Source organism: Simochromis diagramma, unplaced genomic scaffold (assembly GCF_900408965.1).
Source record: "Simochromis diagramma unplaced genomic scaffold, fSimDia1.1 OVJJ01000205.1, whole genome shotgun sequence".
Lineage (NCBI taxonomy): Eukaryota > Metazoa > Chordata > Actinopteri > Cichliformes > Cichlidae > Simochromis > Simochromis diagramma.
In genome coordinates this window covers 7,651,135-7,670,734 of record NW_024386782.1, presented here as the reverse complement: position 1 = coordinate 7,670,734, position 19,600 = coordinate 7,651,135, and the positions used below count along the sequence as shown (strand labels likewise).

The following is a 19,600-nucleotide window of genomic DNA, read 5'->3' as shown; positions in this document are numbered from 1 at the left end:
AAAGGCCGAAATTACAACCTCTGACAGCCTGATATGGGATTCAACTTTGCTGCTGTACTCGCTCACTTCAGATTTTTCTGACGGTGCACACGCTTGGTTAGAGTTTCCTGTAACAATATCTAAAATGCTTTTGATTGTTTTCATTCTAACACCGCTGAGTCAGTTGATAAAGAGACATAAGGGAGAAAGAAATGTGCCAAGAAACACTTCAAATATCAGGAATATCACACGTACTGTAGATGGCACACAACGGCAATAGCAATTGGAGGACTTTAGGGAGACGTTACGAAAAAACAAAATCAGTTCAAGTCAAATGCTGTTGAGATTTAGCGTTTGGCACAAACTGCAGCAGTTGGGCTGTAACTTTCTGCCTCCCGGTTATTCTGGTTTCCCCACAGTGATGCACTCAGGGAATGGCCACTTGTTGTTGTTGGTGTTATTCTTCTTTTCTCATAAGCAGTGTTGTTAAATTCTGATTATGCATCTGTTTTAGATATATGTTTTTTGTCCAGGCAAATCACACCAGCTTTGAATGGTTATCCAGCCGATAACATTTTCCCTTCCAGTGTGCTTTCTCTTGTTGACCACAAAGGGGCAGTGTTCCAGTCTTAACCACACTGGGTGCTGCAGAGTTGTGGGGGTAAAATCTGCCTTGATTCTTTGTGGTGCATGGCTGTCTAAATGAGCTCTGCCCATTACGCTGCACTAATGCACGAGAAGATTGAATAGGCCACGTAAGGCTGCTCAGTCTTTTTATTCTCTGCATTTAATCGAATGCCAGCATTCTCAGTAGCTCAATGTGCTAATTTTCTCAATGAAGTTAGATGCAGGACTGCCCACGCAGTGAATGTGTAATTATGTTTAGATTCAGAGAATGCCATTTTACATAATGTCCAATGTACTGATTTCTGCCACGGTAACCATTAGTGCTTTAAAAAGAATAAGTTCCTCAACAAAAATAGCTGTCAGCCAATCTTGGAATTAAGCTAAGCTCTCCCACTGAGTGTAGGCTGTATAGTGGGAGCCACTGGAAGGTTGGTGTGTGGTTGTGTGGGTACTCCCATGTTACTCCGTGGCTGTGCTGCATTAGTATTCTCATAGATCCTGGAGCGAGGGAGACATTTTGACTTCTGCGTCCCCGTAAAAGTGTTTAAAACCTAAGCAGCGTATCCCCAAAGCTGATGTGTTTAGGTGAATCAGTCAAGTGTCTAAATAAATACGAGAAAGTTTATAGTTTATTCTTTTCTTCTACCATTGGTCAATCCAAATAAAATGCCCACTTATGGCTGTTTCTTGTGGCTTGTATTCTGTATATATCAGTGTGTAATCAGCAGAGTCTTATCTCGATCCTGTGTGTTCACTTTTGTCTGTTTATACCTCCGGGGGCTGTTAGCAACTCTGGTGAAATCATGAGGGCGTGTTCAGTGTCCTTGGGATCCACTCCTTGTTTTCCATGTGTCCCGGGGGTTGGAAGGCAGCTGAAAGTTCAAACAGAGACACACTCCCTCATGCTCTACATGGCAAGAGCTCAGAGATTAAGGGGTTTCTCTGCACCGCCAACAACAGGGATTGCTCGCAGTTTGCAACTTGCCAAAGAAGAAGGATGATTCAGTTTTTTTGAGCTGTAACTTTTGTGTCTGTTACAGATATGCCTTTGTTGCAAAATCAGCAGTTAAAGTTTTGTTTTTCTTCTGTGCATCTACTTGCTCGAGACAGGTAGAATAGAGCGGAGCAAAAAGCAGCTACCATCTAAATGCCTGTTTGATTCTGCTGAGGAAAGGAGCCAGAGGATGCAGGTGGCAGCGAGGCTTTGAACTAACTTCTTTGAAGTTGTTTTTTTTTCTTTCCTCATGTCAAAGGTGAAAGATTATACCTGACAGAGGAATTTAGTCTTCAAATGAAGGACTTCATGAGCTGAATCTCAACTCTCTGGCAGAATGTAACGCACTGGTTTCAGTGTGTTAATGAGGATGATTGTGTGAATCGGTCTGAATGAAGTGTGATGCTTTTCCTTAGCAGTGGGAACGTGGATGTGACCCCAAGGAGTACAGCTATAGAACAGCAGCAGCAGGAGATAACTGTATACCAAGTCTCTGTAATCTTGAAAGAAACACATACAGATGCACCGGTGTCAGAGCTGGAAATGGGCCAGGTCACTCACACCCTGGTTGGGAATTGTCAGCCAAATGGAGAAATGACTTGTATAGTCCAAATGGAGAAAAGCCCGAGGTTGGGCAAGGCACAGCACGAGCTCAGCAGGTGGCTCTCCCTCAGTAGCGCCGGGAGGCATAGAGAGGAGGTAGTGGTGGAGGAGGATGAGGAGGAGTTGGAGGAGGTGATTGCGGGAAAAATGAAGACAGACAAGTTTTTTAAACCACCTTCAAAATACACAGGAAACTCCTTACAACAACACAGAGACGTGGTAGAGCTAACAGCTCAACCAGACGCCAAGGAGCAGCTCATTCAGAGCTCAACATCGTGCTCTGCCACCATCCAGGCTAAAGGACTTGTTCATGGGAATCATGACAGTGCACCAGGAAGAAGGTCTCTGCCTTGGGCCCTGCTACGAAGGTCACATCAGGATGCAGCCCTGCTCGGCAGAAGGACGATGAGCATGTATGACGGTCCGGTCAAGGTCCAAAGAGATCGTCAGCCCGAACAAGAACGACGGCTGCTAAGGCCCAGGAGCGTTTGCATGCTTCCAGGCGCAGTCGCAGTTCTGCCAGAGCCCCAAGCCCAGGAATCCTGCAAATGGACAGGAAGTTTAGACAGCCACCAGCACAGGAGCAGGAAGGCTGAGCTAAGAGCAGTGGATGGCCTCAATCCTGTTGTGGCTCAACGGCCATCAGGCCCTGCGGAGGTGAACCTTAGGGTCCGCCAGAGGAGCTGGAAGCCCAGGCCCGTCAGTATGACAGTACTGGAGCTAAAAAAGAGGGGCTCTGATGATGAGATAAACAGCGAGAGGAGTGGCAGCCACAGAGGTGGCGAAGGAGAGGGATTTTTCAAAGGAGGCTTACGATGGAAACTGTTTGGCAAAACCTCTCAAGAGAAGAACAAGGAGAAGCAAAATGACAAAGATGCTAAAATTTCCCCCAAAAACAACAAATCTGATACTTCAAGAAGTACACTGAGCTCTTTAAGACGGAGTTTTAGTCTGCGAATCAGGAGGACTCGTCCTAGGGATTTGGGTCCTGGGGTAGAGTCAAAGGAGTACTCTCAGACTAAAAGCACTGCTGAAGAGGCAACGATGCCTCCTCAACCCTTCTCGTACCTCACAGGAAGAAAGATTTCAACTTCCAGTGATCAGACGGAAGATGGAGGCATGCAGTACATTCAGTATCACAGCAGGGGGAAGGTCAAGGTAATGGAGGTACCCCTCCATCCTCCAAAACTGACTTCCAAACCAGTTCAGGAAGAACAAAGTATATGGCAGCTCATAGCAAACCGTTTCAGGAGGAAAGACCAGCCAAGCAGTGGCAAAAGTGAAATTCAGCAGTCCCAAAGCAAAGACAGTGGTCAATATCCCCAGACTGGGAATAATAAGTCACAGCCTGTCACCATAGAGACTCTGGCAGGCATTGACTCCCACAAAGGTCAAGGTAAGACCTGCAAGACTGCTGATTTATTTCTCAGCTCAGTGCTCCATTTTATATACCCCCTCTTGCTCACTGCACAGAAAGTTACAGCTCAAGAGAAATAAGGAAGTGCACTTTTTTTTAGGCCAAGCAAATGAAAAACATGTGGGGGAATTGTGAGTTTGGATGGCATTCAAAAAAAGTCCAAAGAGTCCTTTTGGAATTTCTATTTCGGGTATTTTATTTCTCCAGTGTTTTTCATGTGTGAACCTCAGTTCGTGTGCACATGCACAGCAATTACTTTGCCTTCTTTGAGGTTTTTGTAGTTCAGTCAAAAAGTAGGTGAAGTGAAATCACCAGTGACTGAAAAGAACACATGATAACAGTTTGTTTTACAGAGGGGCGGCTGTGGCATAACACAGTCCCCGTGCTATCTCTGTGTTATCCTGACCCAGGCCTGCTTATTGGTCTCTCAGAGACGCAGCTTAAAGAAGTAGCATTAAAGCAGTTAGTGGCTGTAATGGGGATGCATTTGGCAGTCTCGCAATGCTAAATTAAGAGGGCTTACATACTGTAATGATGGGGAGAGGAGCAAACGACTTAAGCGCTGTGTTTAAAGGTTAACTCTGACAGTGAAGTGTGTTTGTCCAGTTGCCTGGAAGAGCAGGCAGGGAGGCAAATATTTGTAACTATCTGAATTAATGGCTGTGATTTGCTGCGTTTTGTGCGTCAAGCTCCAATTTCACACCTTTTCAAAGAGACCTAATTGGTCGTCTGTGACAACCTAATAACTTCCCCCGATGTCAAGTTGCACATGTCATGTATATATTCGCAACTTTTGAACCAGCAAAACATTTCTTTTGTTTTAATTTTCATGTTAATTTGAGACTCATGAAGGGGCTGAGGTCAGACTTGTTAATCTCTTGTCTGTTTGTATTCTCCCATGACACGTTACCAAGGATACCTATTGATTTGTTTTCCAGAGTCAAGTGGTATTTGTCCATTTCTTCCACTGCAGTCAGTCAGTCAAGCTTCAGGAATGTAGGTGTGCCGATCAGCTTCAGTTAAGCTGGGTGTTCAATGCCCTGGGCGGGACTCTGCGCTTGTTGCTACCTGCCTAACTGTTGGTTCTTAAAGTAAATTAAATCCAGAAAAGCCAAAGCCCAACTCTTCTGTGACTGAACGCTTGCATACACTCAGGCTGTACTTGAGTGTGTGTATGACGTTTGGGTGGAGGAAGGGAGTTTAACAGGGGGAAGAGTTTGAGGTGTCCCCACCCCCACCTGTCAAGTAAACAAAGCCATCCTGTTGGATCCAGGAGTGGCCAGTGAACTGTGTGCTGAAATGGGGAGTGGGGGGGTGGTCTCTGGGGTCCTTAGAGTCGGAGAAGCAGTGTAGGTGGTCAACGGTGCACATGTGTAGCAGAGGTTGAAATACTGCAGTGGTGCTGCAGATAGAACTCTACAGTAACCTGTACTCTAACCTGTCAATGTAGCTTGCAGACAGGAAAACACTCAGTGATGGGTATTTTTTGGAGTTACCTTTTAGAGAAGAAAATCCCCCCCACGAAGGTGAAATCCAGACTCATTTATCTTAAATCTGACACAAAATATATTCATGAGGATGGAATTCCCTTTGTTTCCCTTTCGCTTTGCCTCCTTCGATATTAATTCATGTGGTGCTTCCTGTATGTGCTTTACCTTTCAGATGGAGTGGGCCTTACTTTAAAACCTGCAGAGTAAAAAATATTTAAAAAAAAAAAAGCTTTTGTTTTTGGCGTTCATATCAGCAGGTGTAGTTGAGTCCCCAGCAGGTAGCTATGTTCAAGATAAATACACTTTCAGGGGAAGTTGAATAAACAGTGACACTGCGATAATGCCCTCTCAGCTGCAGCAGGACACATAGGGAGACGGCAAGATATTGAAAAACCACTGAATCGCAGACAGTCTGGTTAGGAGCAGAGGGAAATCTGTTAATAACTGAATGTAACTTGTATATGAGCAGCTGGCACTGCAAATCTCAGCTCCAGTACATTGTGTTTTTCAGAACTGTGGCTCATTTGAAGCAGGATCCTGCTGTTTCACCAAGAGGTCTACCAACCATTTGCCAAAAAAGCTGCAATTTGTGGATCTTCTCTAACTTTGCTTGCAGTTTCATTCATGCATGACTGATTCCTTTGGTTTTTGTTCTTTTTTTATTATTCCTTTTTGTAGCTGCAACGATAACCTCTGGCACATTCCCTTCTTAATTTGACAAACTGAGTCCGTCAGCCTGGGCATTCCACTGCAAGGCTTCTTGAAAACCCAATTTGCAAATCTCATGTTAAATGTGAATCGGGATGTCCAATTTATTTTAAGGGGAAGTGATCAATGCCTTTCTGCAGACAACACAAGGCTCTGGGAGCTTTAAGTAGGCCAGACCATCCAGGTTGCATTAGACGAGCTCGGGGTAAAGATTTTCACCTTGTTCTCTGGTGACTGTGTTTGTCAGTTACCTAATTTGATGGAAATGACTGGCTTGTGCTTGGGAGCTCAGCAGAAGAGAAGTAAGAGCTCTTATGCTTGTTTTTTTCTGTAATTTCTTTTTTTTTTTTTTTTTTTTTTGTAGAGCTACAGAAAAAAGGAAGATGCTGCAGGACCGTCTTTGTCATGACATGCATGATAAAAGTAGCCAGACAGGGAATGTCAGTTGGTGAATCATCAGAGTAGAAACACTAATTGCTAGCTAAATTCTCACTCTGTAATTCATGACGGAAGGAAAGTATGGTTGGAAAGTTGGTCAGAGTAAGAGTGGAAGTTTAGATCTCAAGGTTGTCCTCTCTCGTTCCCCAAAAAACCACTTCAGATTCACTGCACATTGGCACGCATGCATGCATGTGCATACGCACGGACTTGCTGCTCACATTAGATTTTCTTTTCTCATGGAATAAGTCGGGGCTTCGCTTGTGCTTCGCTACCCTCAGACTGAGTGGTCATTTTTATCTGAGCAGACGTGAGCAGCGAAGTGAAAGACCTGACAAACATGCTGCCAACAGTTTTACCCTCACAGAGACAAAGACACTGGTGTCCTCTGTAGGCATCGCGAGTCCCGGGGCTCCCTTGTTTCCATAGGCATTCTGAGACACAGTGATATGGGGATGGTCATATTTAAAGAATGACGTAATGCTGACCACATGGATTCAATTAGGGGTTTTTCTTTTAGTGGGGGAACAGTTCGGTTCCACTTTATCTCTTTCGGGATGGCAAATTTCAGGCATCTTCACCATGATGCTGTTTCTTTGTTGTGTTCTTGATTTCAATATTATTTTAGTGAAAGGCACTCATTTTCTATTGCTTCCTTTTGTTGTTATTATTGTCTGTGAAAGAATAAGTGGTGCTGTTTTCCAGTAGTCAATGCGGTGCTCCAGAGATGAAGCGATTGTCAGTGGCCAACAACACAATTTCTGCATTGACCTGCGATGACCCAAAATTTCCCTTCATGGCTACACGTTAGTTGGGTTGAGTTTAAAATACTCCTTGTTTAAAATCTGAAAATCATGTTTTTTGGGGGCTTCATTTATCAAATATTATTCTTTATTCATTCTGCTTTATTTCACTAATAACCAGTTCTTCATTAAAAGGACAATCTAGGAACTACTTGCTAATTATATTACTGTACTGACGAAAGCATCTATGTACCCATGATGGCAGGCTTGTGCTAATGATACAGTAACAGGATGTAAACATTAGATGAGCTGTGATGAGACTGTAGAAAGAAAATAGTTCCTATATGAAAGTGCCGGACCATTCTAGTAACAAGGTCATGATACCACGTTTGACAAAAACATATTTGTTGGCACTTTAAGTACAACAAAAAAAGCTGCGTTGAGTTCCATTATATTCAAGAGAAAGCAGATATTACTACAGCCAGTATAAATGACTCACAATCTAGTCAGATAAATAGCAATGCAGCCCAGAGGAACATACAAAAAGTTTGATTTTGGGTGAGCTGTTAACAAAGCCTGAAAGACTGGCACCTTAAGATGGGTTCATGTAATTGCTATTTTTGAGTATTACCGCTGGTTGACCTTTCAATAACAAGAAACAGGAACTGTAATAAAATGGGGCGGCAGCCTTATCGGAGATCGCCTCAGAGAGCCGTGACCTGCATTGAGTTTCCTGCACTTTAAAACTGAGGCAGTTTGGATGTCTCCGCTCATGTTCTGACATGTCAAACCCACACTGAGAGGGCTTAACTGGAGGCGTGCTGTTTAAAGACTCCTCTGCTCCAAACAATGGTTGGTGAAAGGCCCCTGTGTTCGGGATGCACTCTCCTCTCCCACAACAAGTGAGACATCCACAGCAGAGTGACGCTCTTTGTAAATGGATTGGAGAAAAAGTCAAGATTTTAACTGATTTTTGTTTTTGTGGGTTTTTTTAATGGACAAGTCAAGGGGAATTTTTGGCTCATGTCTCCCCGTCTATGAGTCATTTATGCTTTTAGCATATTTTGGAAAAAAAACCCTGAAACATGTCCTATAATGACACTGGGGTCCTTACTGTTTATGCTTTGTGTCTTTTCATATTGGCATCGCCTGCAGCAAAAAGAAAAACCGCCATAGCTGTGTAATGATGGTGTATGAGTAGTTTAATTGTTATGGTTTAGAGATGTGGAGGGGGTTACCTGTGCAAGGCGGCATGTAGGCTCCTGTATTAGAGATGGTATCTTATTTGGGAGGTTCAGATGGCAAGAAAGCCTTGATCCAAAACAGGAAGGTGGTCTTTGTTCTAATAGATGTTATGACACATAGCTGTACTCCATCTCTGTGGGAAATGGGCACAGCTTGTGGAGCTGTCATTTGTGTTTTTAGTTCTGAGGGTTCGCATTGTCCTTTATAGTGTTCTGCCCTTTTTCAGAGCTCTATTATCTAGTCAATGTCTCCAAATGTCACTGGTAAACCTACCATGCTGAATCAAGCCTGATAATAACTGCCTTTTAAAACAGATTAGCAAAATCCCTTCCTAAGATTGGGCTGTACATTGAAATGGCCTTCACAGACTGCATTAACTACAGGTCTGTTGCAATTACTTCTTCACACTTGTGTTGTGTACAAATAAACAAATCTAGAGGAAACAGAAGAGTCGGACAGATTGAAAATCGGTGGGGATCGATCCATCCATCCATGCATTTTCTTAACCACTTATTCAAATCAGAATCTGGGGGCTGGAGCCAGCTGACATTAGCTGACAAGCAGGGTAGTCGCTCTTGTGGCTTCATCTAATATCACCGTTAGTTTTTGGTTTAAGTTGCTTTAATCAAAGTGCTTCTATCATTGAACTAAGCCTGAAAAACTGGCACCTTAAGATTCCTTATACTCTGAATGCAGGAAACAGTTTTTCCAGGTATCCGTTGTAACCAGCAGACACCTGGTCCAAGGTATTTTGTGATGTTTACAAATGGAGATAAACTTTTTAAAAAGTTAATTCGTCTTCAGATGTTAGCTGATGAATTTAAGATTGCATTTCAATAAACGGGGTTCCACTTTTGAGGGGACCTGCATGCAGCTAAGGCCTGCTTAGATTTGATTGGTCGATTGAATTTGAACTAGGAGCGGACTATAGACTGAAACCAGAAAGCTGCCAGCACTAGAAATCACCAGAAGGTTCGAATTCAGCTCATTCATATGCAGATATGTTTCTGGAGGATTATAAAAAAAAATCCTACTTTATGCAAATTATTATCACAGAAATATGAGATGCACTGATTGTAATTTTTTTGGCTGATTTTTATTTCTTATTTATTTATTTATTTATTTTTCTACTGATTTATTCATTTAGTTATTTATTTTATTTTATTTTTGCTTATTCCAGTTTTCTAAGCTCTATAAGGGACAGCTTATACAAAAAATCAACTTTTTTTTCAATGCAGGATATTTTTACACTAAAATAAATTATTACGTTTCTTAATTTCCCACAAACTGGACATGATAGACTCTCACTGAAAGAACTGAGAATAAAACTACAGATAATTAGCTAAAATGGGTTTCTATACATTTGCCTTTACTTGACATATTTTACCCTACCAAACAAAAGTAGGTTTATCAGATTTATATATCAACACAAATGCAAGTTAGATAAATAATATAATAATAATGTTTATAACTTCATCAGATAGCAGCACGTGGACCCTTTGCTCTTTTTTTTTTTTTTCTTCGCTAAACAATTTTTTTTTTTGTTCCTGCTTTGAGCCCTTGCTCATACCGAGTCTGCAGATACTGAGCTCTGGATAGCTTTAGCTTTAGCCACTCTTCCTTTATTAGCCTCTTTAAAATGTCCATGTTCAGCTGGGTGAGGGTGATTTAAGTGTCTCATTAGGTTTAAACATTTCATGGCGGTTCCTCCATGGTTTACTTTGGCCAACTTTGTGTCTTCCTCAGAGCTCAGTAATGGCTGTGAGCAACTATTAGCCTGTGCTGCTGTGCACATGTTGCACATGCATAATCAGACATATGTGAGGCTGTCCTATTGGTCACCAGTCAAGAACACAGCATGACTGTATCTTTTTCTTTTTACTTATTTAAAAATTCTACTTTTTTAAAGTTTTTTTTTTTTTTTTACCTGTCTTGTCTAACAGCATTTATTATCATAATTATGATCTGAATGCACTGTTTGCCAAACAGATTTGGTTTGCCTAAACTCTATAAATAATGTTTTAATAATTCATATATTTGTATTATTATTCACATAGGATATGTGTAATTTAGCAATGCCAAAGCTGACAAGCAGGGAGGGGTTGAAGTGGTAAAGAGAAGAAGGGGAAATAGGAGAAAAGGTAAAAATAAAAGGACAAACATTAGAACACGACAGGCCAAATGGCTATATATTCATAACTACACAACTTTTTCACTAAAGTTGGCTCTATCTATCTGCCATAAAACTTTGATTCAGTGGTTCTGGTTAACATGTGTGCAGGAAATCTTTTTTTAAAAAAGGGCAACAACCCCACAATTTCTTTAAAAATGTTTTACTGTAATTGACTGCTGTGTAAGTCGAAATGCTTGATGTGACTGGTGGAGCATTCAGCATAAAACTTATTGCAGACTCTTTAAATTCAGCCGCTAGCAAAAGCTGTCGGTGCCATATTATAGCTGGGGGTCAAATAGAACAGAACGCATATTATCGCTTAGTACTTTTTGCTTTTGTCATTTACGTCTTCATTTGTCTTTTTCTTTTTAGACTCTTTTGTCAACAGCCAGGAATGGACATTGAGTCGATCAGTGCCGGAGCTGAAAGTGGTGAGTAACTTTTTTTTGTTGTTTTTGACAATCCTGGTGTTAATTTGCCCTCAGAGGTTTCATCTTACTAACAGACTTAAATGTCAGTGGGAAAGCATGTTCTCTCCATGTAATACTAGTTTTGCATTTCACATGAGAGGGAACATTTGAGAAATTGGCTGGACTTTTTCCCTGGCACATAGTGGGTGATTTTTAATGAGATGCGTTGGCATGGCGATACAGGGTGGTTTTGCAGCAGGACACAGGATGAGTGACAGTTTTGGGCTAGGCCTGTGACACATCCTGGGTCCGCTCCCACCCGCCAGTGAAGCACACGCACAGCCTCTGCCAAATGCACTACTAACATCCTCACATGATTTAATGCCTTCCCCACATAAAGACTAGCAGCCTTGAAAGGCTCCGCTCTGCCGTTCTCCCAGTGGATATGATATTTTCAGTGTTAGGTGAATTCATTGTTGTGGCACCTCGAAGAAGGGGAAACTTCAATGGGGGGATTCACAGCGAGCACAAAGACAAACTTCTTTTATTGGCTTCAAACACTTTTAAATGCGTCTGTTGCTTTTTATGTTTCTAAGGTGTTAATTGGCAGCTTCCATGCGGGGGTTTGTTAAATGGACCCGGTAAGACTAAATTAAGTGTCGCAAAAATAGTAATCATTCTTTTCAAAACTTTCACAGAGTTACCGTGCAGTGACAAGGTCGTGCTGAAAGGAAGTTGGTTACAACTCTCAGAAGCTTTTAAAAACGATAGGGGGGGAAAAAAGCAGGTTTTGCTTTCTTCCTCTTTGATACCACAGTAATAGGGGTCAAAACAATTCCTGTAGATGAATTAAAAGTATTAAAACCATGTGAGAAAACCTCTAATTTTTTTCTGCTGCAACAGTGAACTGTACTCTGGTACTGTTGATTTCGTGCTGGTGACTTGACTGTGGTTAAATCCTGTTTTATTGTCATCTTTTGATCATCTCACATCAGAGCTAAACGTCTACAAAGAAGAGTGAAGGTTCTGTAGTAGCATAATGCTGATACAGCATTTCGAGATCATGAATCCTGTATACCAGCGGGCCACAAAGCCCAGCAGTTAAACAGCAGGAGAATGCTGGTTCTGTGGCACATTCAAAGCCTTTTTTTTGACTCATAGCTTTTACAGCACCACAACTTTTTGCTAACTTTGAATTTATTCATAGCTTATTCTTCTGGGTACCTCATGATATACATACTTCAGTTATAAAGAAGCTAGACTAGGAAAAGACCTTGAACACACCTTTTCTCTTGTGCCTCAAACGTCCCTATAATTAGAACCATACCTGCTTTAACACCCACTAATGATCTGTGGAAGGAGAGGGCGATGGTGGGTAGAGGAGGAGCTGGAGAGGGAGGAGATGAGGCATGTTGCAGTCTTTGTTCTTCCCAGACATGCTGGCATCGTCAGCCCACCCTCAGCCATGCATCACCCCGAAGGCACTGCAGTTTGGTCTGGTCTAGACGGCAGGGAGAGGTAGAACAGGACAGACTACAACCAAAGTCGGGTGTAAATCAGAGGCACTTGGACAATATTTCAAACTCACATGCCCTACGAAAGGGACCTTTACCCCCTTGAACACAAACCATATGGAGTTTCTTTTACTGCCTACTACCTTCTAAAGTTTTTAATTTGATTTTCTTCCACCTAGCCAACACTTGTTTTCACTTCAGGCCAGTGTGTAATAAAAATCTACTTAGCAGAGAAGCTAAAAAATGGAGTCACCTTTAGGTTTAGTGTGAAAGTTTCATTACTTTTTCAAATAATTACACCTTGACCAATTTTAAGAGTAAAAAAAATAATAATAGAAAAATCACACCCACAAAACTGCATTTTTCATTTTTTGAATAAGAAACTTGCATACTGGTAAAAAAAAAAAAAGAGTTAGTCTTTTCAAAGATGCCTTAAATGCAGCACTTCTTCTTTTTTACTTATCTTCTTAAATGCACACACATTGAAATATATGCGCAATAAAAATGCCCAGAACGTCAGTCTTTGATTTTTCAGTTGAGTTCTGATGGTATGTCTCTGTAGAAAGAATAATCTCTAAAACTTTAGTGACTCATACAGATAGGATTTAAGACTTAGCAGCATAACTAAAGATTAGGAATTAAATAAGATGTGGAGATGGTTTTATTTCTGATATTATTGACCTTGATGCAGTGTTTTCCTTTTTGCCACACACAATTTGCACACACTGGGCTGAAAACTTGCAAAGCCTTTATGATTGAGGTTGAAGCTTCAGTTTTTTGGAAAGAAAATATAAAAAAAATAAAACTCAAAACAGCACGACTTATGCAATTTCAGTGCCTTTGTGGTAGGATTTTTTTTTCTTTTTCACTGTCAGGTCACTTGAACCTGTACATCATCTCATAGCTTTTTGCTCTTGGACTTGCAGGGGATTGTGGGAAACCTGTCCAGCGGGAAGTCTGCCTTGGTTCATCGATATTTGACAGGGACATATGTGCAAGAGGAATCGCCTGAAGGTAAGAGCCTGCTGAAGAAAGCGTGGGTCAGGAGGTGGATTACAAACATGACACCCAGCACAAAGATCAGAGCATTGCAGATTTAATGCAGCATGTTTACCCTGGCTCTTTTGACCTCAGCGCCTCGGCTGCCGCAGCCTGTCATATGTATTACATTGTGGACGATGTGTGAAAAGCTGGTTTTGTCAGCTTTCTGTTAGGATGGGACGGTTGGGTGACCGTATTTGGAGGAGTGTAATAGGATATTTAAATAATGAAGAACAGCACTGTTTTTTTGGGGGTTTTTTGCCGCTTCTGTGCGTATTTTTATAATTAACTTCCATTAAACTGTTTTGTTTGGATTTTGTTAAGCTTCCAAATGGCGAGATTGATAACTGGCTCAGTTCTATTTCTCCCTTCACTGAAAATGGTGGGAAAATGACAAAATGTAACATTTCTAGTAATTTGAAGCTCATTACTAAAACATGCAAGTAAAAGTGGCACTGTAAATGAAGGTTTTTGTCACAATCAAGTGCTTTTTACACATTTAAAGCACTTGATATGAAAGGAATCCTTTTGTGTGTGTGTGTGTGTGTGTGTATATATATATATATATAGCAGCTGGATAGCGTAGTGGTTACACTACACGCCTTTGGAACCCAGGATCGCAAGTTCGATTCCTGCCTGGGGCGTCTGTATCCAGTAAGGGTCCTAAGGCTAGACCCCCTATGCTAAGCGAGCCTACCGCAGACATGAGCGAGACAGATAAATATGAAGGCATGCCGGCTCGGACGTCGCCCGGATCAACAAGGTCCGCGTCAGGTGTTGAGGAACCAGGGCACCCTGACGAAAAGTGGGCTACTGGAACAAGAAGGCATCGGTGGGCAAGAGACGAAAACAGGGCGTTGTTGGAATGCTACTACGCAAGTAACCCCGGCGGAAGGGGCTACATGAATAGGATGACGGACCTATGGATTCTTCGATACCCAACATCCACAATGACGGCGAAACAACTAGTAGCTCAGTGTTCCAACATTCGAAAGAAGGGACTGCTCTCACAGCTAGAGATTGACGAGGTACAAACCTGGATCCCCCGTAGCCGGTTACCAAGATTACGTGAAGTACCCTCAGAAGGTCTGCTAGATGATGTTAATGCAGCACTACGGACAATACCTCCAACCACGATTACCGACACTAACAAGCTGATCTACAATACGGCAGCAGTGATCAGTGAGATACTTGGCTACAAGTTGAACAGCCACAAGGGGCAGTACCCTCCATGGAGAAGGAGGCTAGAGGGCAAGATCAAAGTAGCACGGAGGGAGGTTAGCCAACTAACGGAGTTGCAGAAAGGTGCGACAAAGAAGGTGCATAAGAAATACAGCAAGCTGTCCATACCTGAGGCCTTGGAAACTGCCAAGCAAAGACTCACAGCCTTGGCCAGCCGCTTGAGGAGGTACACCAGAGAGATAGAAGGCAGGAGAATAAACCAGCTGTTCTCCACAGAACCAGCAAAGGTGTACTCTCAGTGGCAAGGGAACAATAATAAGAGAACAGCACCACCAAGGCTGGAGACGGAGCAATACTGGAAGAGCATATGGGAGAAGGACGCAACCCATAACGGCAATGCTCAGTGGCTAGTGGATCTGAGGGCAGACCACAGCGACCTCCCTGAACAGGGTCCAGTAACCATCACAGTGGCAGATATCCAAGAAAGGGTCTCCAGTATGAAGAGTTGGACAGCACCAGGGCCCGACATGGTTCACGCCTACTGGCTAAAGAAGCTGACTGCACTCCACGAGCGTCTGGCAGCACAAATGAACCAGCTGCTAGTTAACGAGAGACACCCGGAATGGCTAACCGAAGGTCGGACGGTCCTGATCCCCAAGGACCCCAAGAAGGGACCGGTCCCCTCCAACTACCGACCAATAACCTGCCTCAGTACTACATGGAAGCTCCTGTCAGGCATCATATCGGCTAAGATGAACAGGCACATGGGTCAATACATGAGTGGGACACAGAAAGGAATTGGCAAGAACACCAGAGGCGCAAAACACCAGCTACTGGTAGACAGAACAGTCAGCCGAGACTGCAAGACCAGACTGACCAACCTGTGCACTGCCTGGATTGATTACAAGAAGGCCTATGACTCAATGCCCCACAGCTGGATACTGGAATGCCTAGAATTGTACAAGATCAATGGGACCCTAAGAGCCTTCATCAGGAACTCAATGGGGATGTGGCGTACAACACTAGAGGCCAACTCCAAGCCCATAGCACAAGTCACCATCAAGTGCGGGATCTACCAAGGAGATGCTCTGTCCCCACTGCTGTTCTGCATAGGCCTGAACCCCCTCAGTGAGATCATTAACAAGACTGGCTACGGATACCGACTACGGAACGGAGCAGTTGTCAGCCACCTCCTGTACATGGATGACATCAAGCTGTATGCCAAGAGTGAACGAGACATCGATTCACTGATCCACACTACCAGGCTATACAGCAATGACATTGGAATGTCGTTCGGACTGGAGAAGTGTAGTCGGATGGTAACAAAGAGAGGGAAGGTAGTCAGAACTGAGGGGATTGAACTACCAGAAGGCAACATTGCAGACATAGAGGACAGTTACAAGTACCTGGGGATCCCGCAGGCAAATGGGAACCATGAAGAGGCCGCTAGAAAGGCTGCAACCACCAAGTACCTGCAGAGGGTCAGGCAAGTCCTGAGGAGTCAGCTGAATGGTAAGAACAAGATCCGGGCCATCAACACGTACGCCCTGCCCGTGATCAGGTACCCTGCTGGGGTAATAGGCTGGCCAAAGGAGGAGATAGAAGCCACTGACATAAAGACAAGAAAGCTCCTTACCATGCATGGAGGGTTTCACCCCAAGTCCAGCACCCTGAGGCTGTACGCTAAGCGGAAGGAAGGGGGCCGGGGACTGGTGAGTGTCAGCACCACAGTCCAGGATGAGACAACGAACATCCAAGAATACATTGGGAAGATGGCCCCAACTGACCGAGTGCTCAGTGAATACCTCAGGCAGCAGAAACCCAAGAAAGAGGAGGGAGACGAGGAACCATCATGGAAGGACAGGCCCCTGCACGGTATGTACCACCGGCAGATAGAGGAGGTGGCTGATATCCAGAAATCCTACCAGTGGCTGGACAAAGCTGGACTGAAAGACAGCACAGAGGCACTAATCATGGCAGCACAAGAACAAGCTCTGAGTACAAGATCCATAGAGGCTGGGGTCTATCACACCAGGCAAGACCCCAGATGCAGGCTGTGTAAAGATGCCCCAGAGACAATCCAGCACATAACAGCAGGGTGCAAGATGCTAGCAGGCAAGGCATACATGGAACGCCATAACCAAGTGGCCGGCATAGTGTACAGGAACATCTGTGCCGAGTATAACCTGGAAGTCCCGAGGTCAAAATGGGAGATGCCCCCAAGGGTGGTGGAGAATGACCGAGCTAAGATCCTGTGGGACTTCCAGATACAGACGGACAAAATGGTGGTGGCTAACCAACCGGACATAGTGGTGGTAGACAAACAGAAGAAGACGGCCGTAGTGATCGATGTAGCGGTTCCGAATGACAGCAATATCAGGAAGAAGGAACACGAGAAGCTGGAGAAATACCAAGGGCTCAGAGAAGAGCTCGAGAGGATGTGGAGGGTGAAGGTAACGGTGGTCCCCGTGGTAATCGGAGCACTAGGTGCGGTGACTCCCAAGCTAGGCGAGTGGCTCCAGCAGATCCCGGGAATAACATTGGAGATCTCTGTCCAGAAGAGCGCAGTCCTGGGAACAGCTAAGATACTGCGCAGGACCCTCAAGCTCCCAGGCCTCTGGTAGAGGACCCGAGCTTGAAGGATAAACCGCCCGCAGGGGCGTGCTGGGTGTTTTTTATATATATATATATATATATATATATATATATATATATATATATATATATATATATATATAAAACACACACACACAAACCAAGAATGCCCCCCTCTGGCCTGAAGACTGCGTCCTCTACAAATTCCAGCAAGATGTTGGCAAACCCAGAGTTAACTGATGATCTTTGAGGGGTTTGCAGTGTTTCATTTTAGTGTAATTATAGTGAGGATGAGACATGAAGCGCATAATTAGTTTCTGGCATTTTGCTGCACCATGGGAGAAGGAAAAAAATCCTCATAGCTTAATTAGTCCTTGAGAAATCAATGGCTGAAATGCTGGGGGAGGAAAAAAAACCCAGATCGACCCTTGTTGCTTTAATCAGGGAAATGTATCGGCTCATATATGTCCGTGTCCCTTCACATCGTTGCTCTGATACGACGTACCTGTCTGGCGAACACCGGGCACCTCATTGTTTCTTGCGCTTCAACACTGGCTTCACTCCAGACTGACTATTAACATTGCAGAGAAGCTTCACCCAGCAGAGGGAAGGTTCATCCGTGGCTGTTTCTTCACTGTTTTGTTCCTGGGCTTTTGCTATGATATCTGAAAAAAGGTACTGGGGTGTGTTACTATGGCAACGCCGGATGGAGCTCCGTTGGATTGTGGCTCTGTGTCAAGGTCTAAGCCTCCGTGTAAGCAGAGTATGCTTACTGCGTGTTAACCATGCCTACCAACTCACCGTCTCTCTGTAGGCTGTGTGTGCAACGTTATCACTCGCCTGTTTTTTTTTTTTCTCCTTTATGAGACGTTGAGCACAAATTCACATTATTCATAATTAGTCTTCATCACGCCAGGAAGAGAGAGTGAGGTAGTCTGCCTCATTTATTCACAGCATTGGCTTATTCAGGCTCTAAATAGAGACGACGACATTCTGGATGATTATGTAACTGAGATGTTTGCTTTGAATTTCCATCCATGTTTTCTCCAGAGCCGTATGCTTTCATTACAGATACTGGTTTCTGAGAGTCTCCTCCATAATCCATTCTGGAGTACGAACATGTTGCCAGCTTCCATGCAAACCCTTTTCTCTGATAAATCTTTGGTTTGCTCTGATGCAATCAGCATTCACACATACAGACGCATAGTTTCTCAGTGCTTTGTCGGAATCTGCAAAGCGCTTTGACTTCAGTAGAAAAATATAAATAAATAAAAAGCTGACTGGTGGTTTATGAATCTCTCTCTCTCTGCATGTTATGCAACCAGCATCCAGCAGGCTTTGAGAGCCCGTGCAAAAGGCTGGGAGAATCCCCGATTTGCAGAGCGGGCTAAAATCGACTTAAAAGCGTGGAAGCGTGGCTCAAGTGCATATGTACTGCACGCTGACACAGGAATAGTGTCCGACTATTAAAAAGAAAAAATCTGGGGCCCCGCCCACTTACAGCTCCTCTGATGTGTGATCTTTAGTTCTGTGGGCTGGTTTAACAACACGATTTCCAACTTGTTCTTACTCAGTCGTTCCAGGAGTGCACACATCTGCTGCCTTCAACATAATTTTCCTTTTTTTTGGGGGGGGGATACATTTCACGATCATTCGTAGACCTTTTTAAATGTGTGCCTTATTCGGTTTTTTGAAACGGCTTTTGGCATATTTTTTTGTATTCATGAGACATCGTTTTCACTCCCAGGGACATCTCTAGCCTCACAACTTTCTCATTTCAATGTTTTTAATCTCCACAGGATCGAGAACCATTCAAATGATATGCAAAATCTAATTTACAGCGTGGTTCTCCCATTGGTGTAGTCTTTATCTGCAGCCAGCTTTGCTAACGGCAAGGAAAATCTATTTGGGCTACAAAAGAAATGAAGAAAAGGGGAGAGAAACTCAAGGCAGTATGGGTGCTACGTTCTTAACTTTCCACCAATTTTTCTGGGATGTGACTTAAAGCAGAACAGTTTCGGAGTCACGACACATTTACTGGATTCTGATGTTTATCTCCCATTGCTTCCTTTCCATCCTTTTATCATCTTTTCTAAAATTAAGTCTATTTGTCTTAAGATATCATTTATTACAATTAGCCCGAGAGTGTTTGTGAAGCAAAAGTCGGGCCTTTTCGTGACTCATGGAAGCGCAGTGATAGTGGCGCTGAACTGGTTCCCTCAGCAGCTGTGCGTTTGACACGCTAAATGGCAATTTCTCGCCCACATAATTGGCTCCAGAGAGACCTGGTTTCCTGTCAGCATGTGATCCAGGCAACACCGTGTTCAGCAGGTCTAAATTGAGAAGCTGCACTTAAATTCAGATGCATATCAACAAACTTTTAAGAGCCATACATTTCAATTGCTTATCAGTGGGTGTGAAATGTGTCTGCTGTCTTTGCT

General features: G+C 43.4%; 1 protein-coding gene across 3 annotated transcripts in view; it reads left to right on the top strand.

The window, feature by feature from the left end:
* The window catches only part of agap3 (ArfGAP with GTPase domain, ankyrin repeat and PH domain 3), a 121,998-nt gene that overhangs the window by 43,335 nt on the left and 59,063 nt on the right, over positions 1–19,600 (top strand). For 2 of the 3 annotated variants that reach the window (XM_040020231.1, XM_040020240.1), the window contains 2 exons: positions 10,790–10,848; positions 13,268–13,355. In XM_040020231.1, coding sequence (XP_039876165.1) covers positions 10,790–10,848; positions 13,268–13,355 — 147 coding nt within the window. Of the gene's footprint in view, positions 1–10; positions 3,600–10,789; positions 10,849–13,267; positions 13,356–19,600 lie in introns of those variants that run through there. The other variant, XM_040020224.1, reaches the window with a different exon arrangement.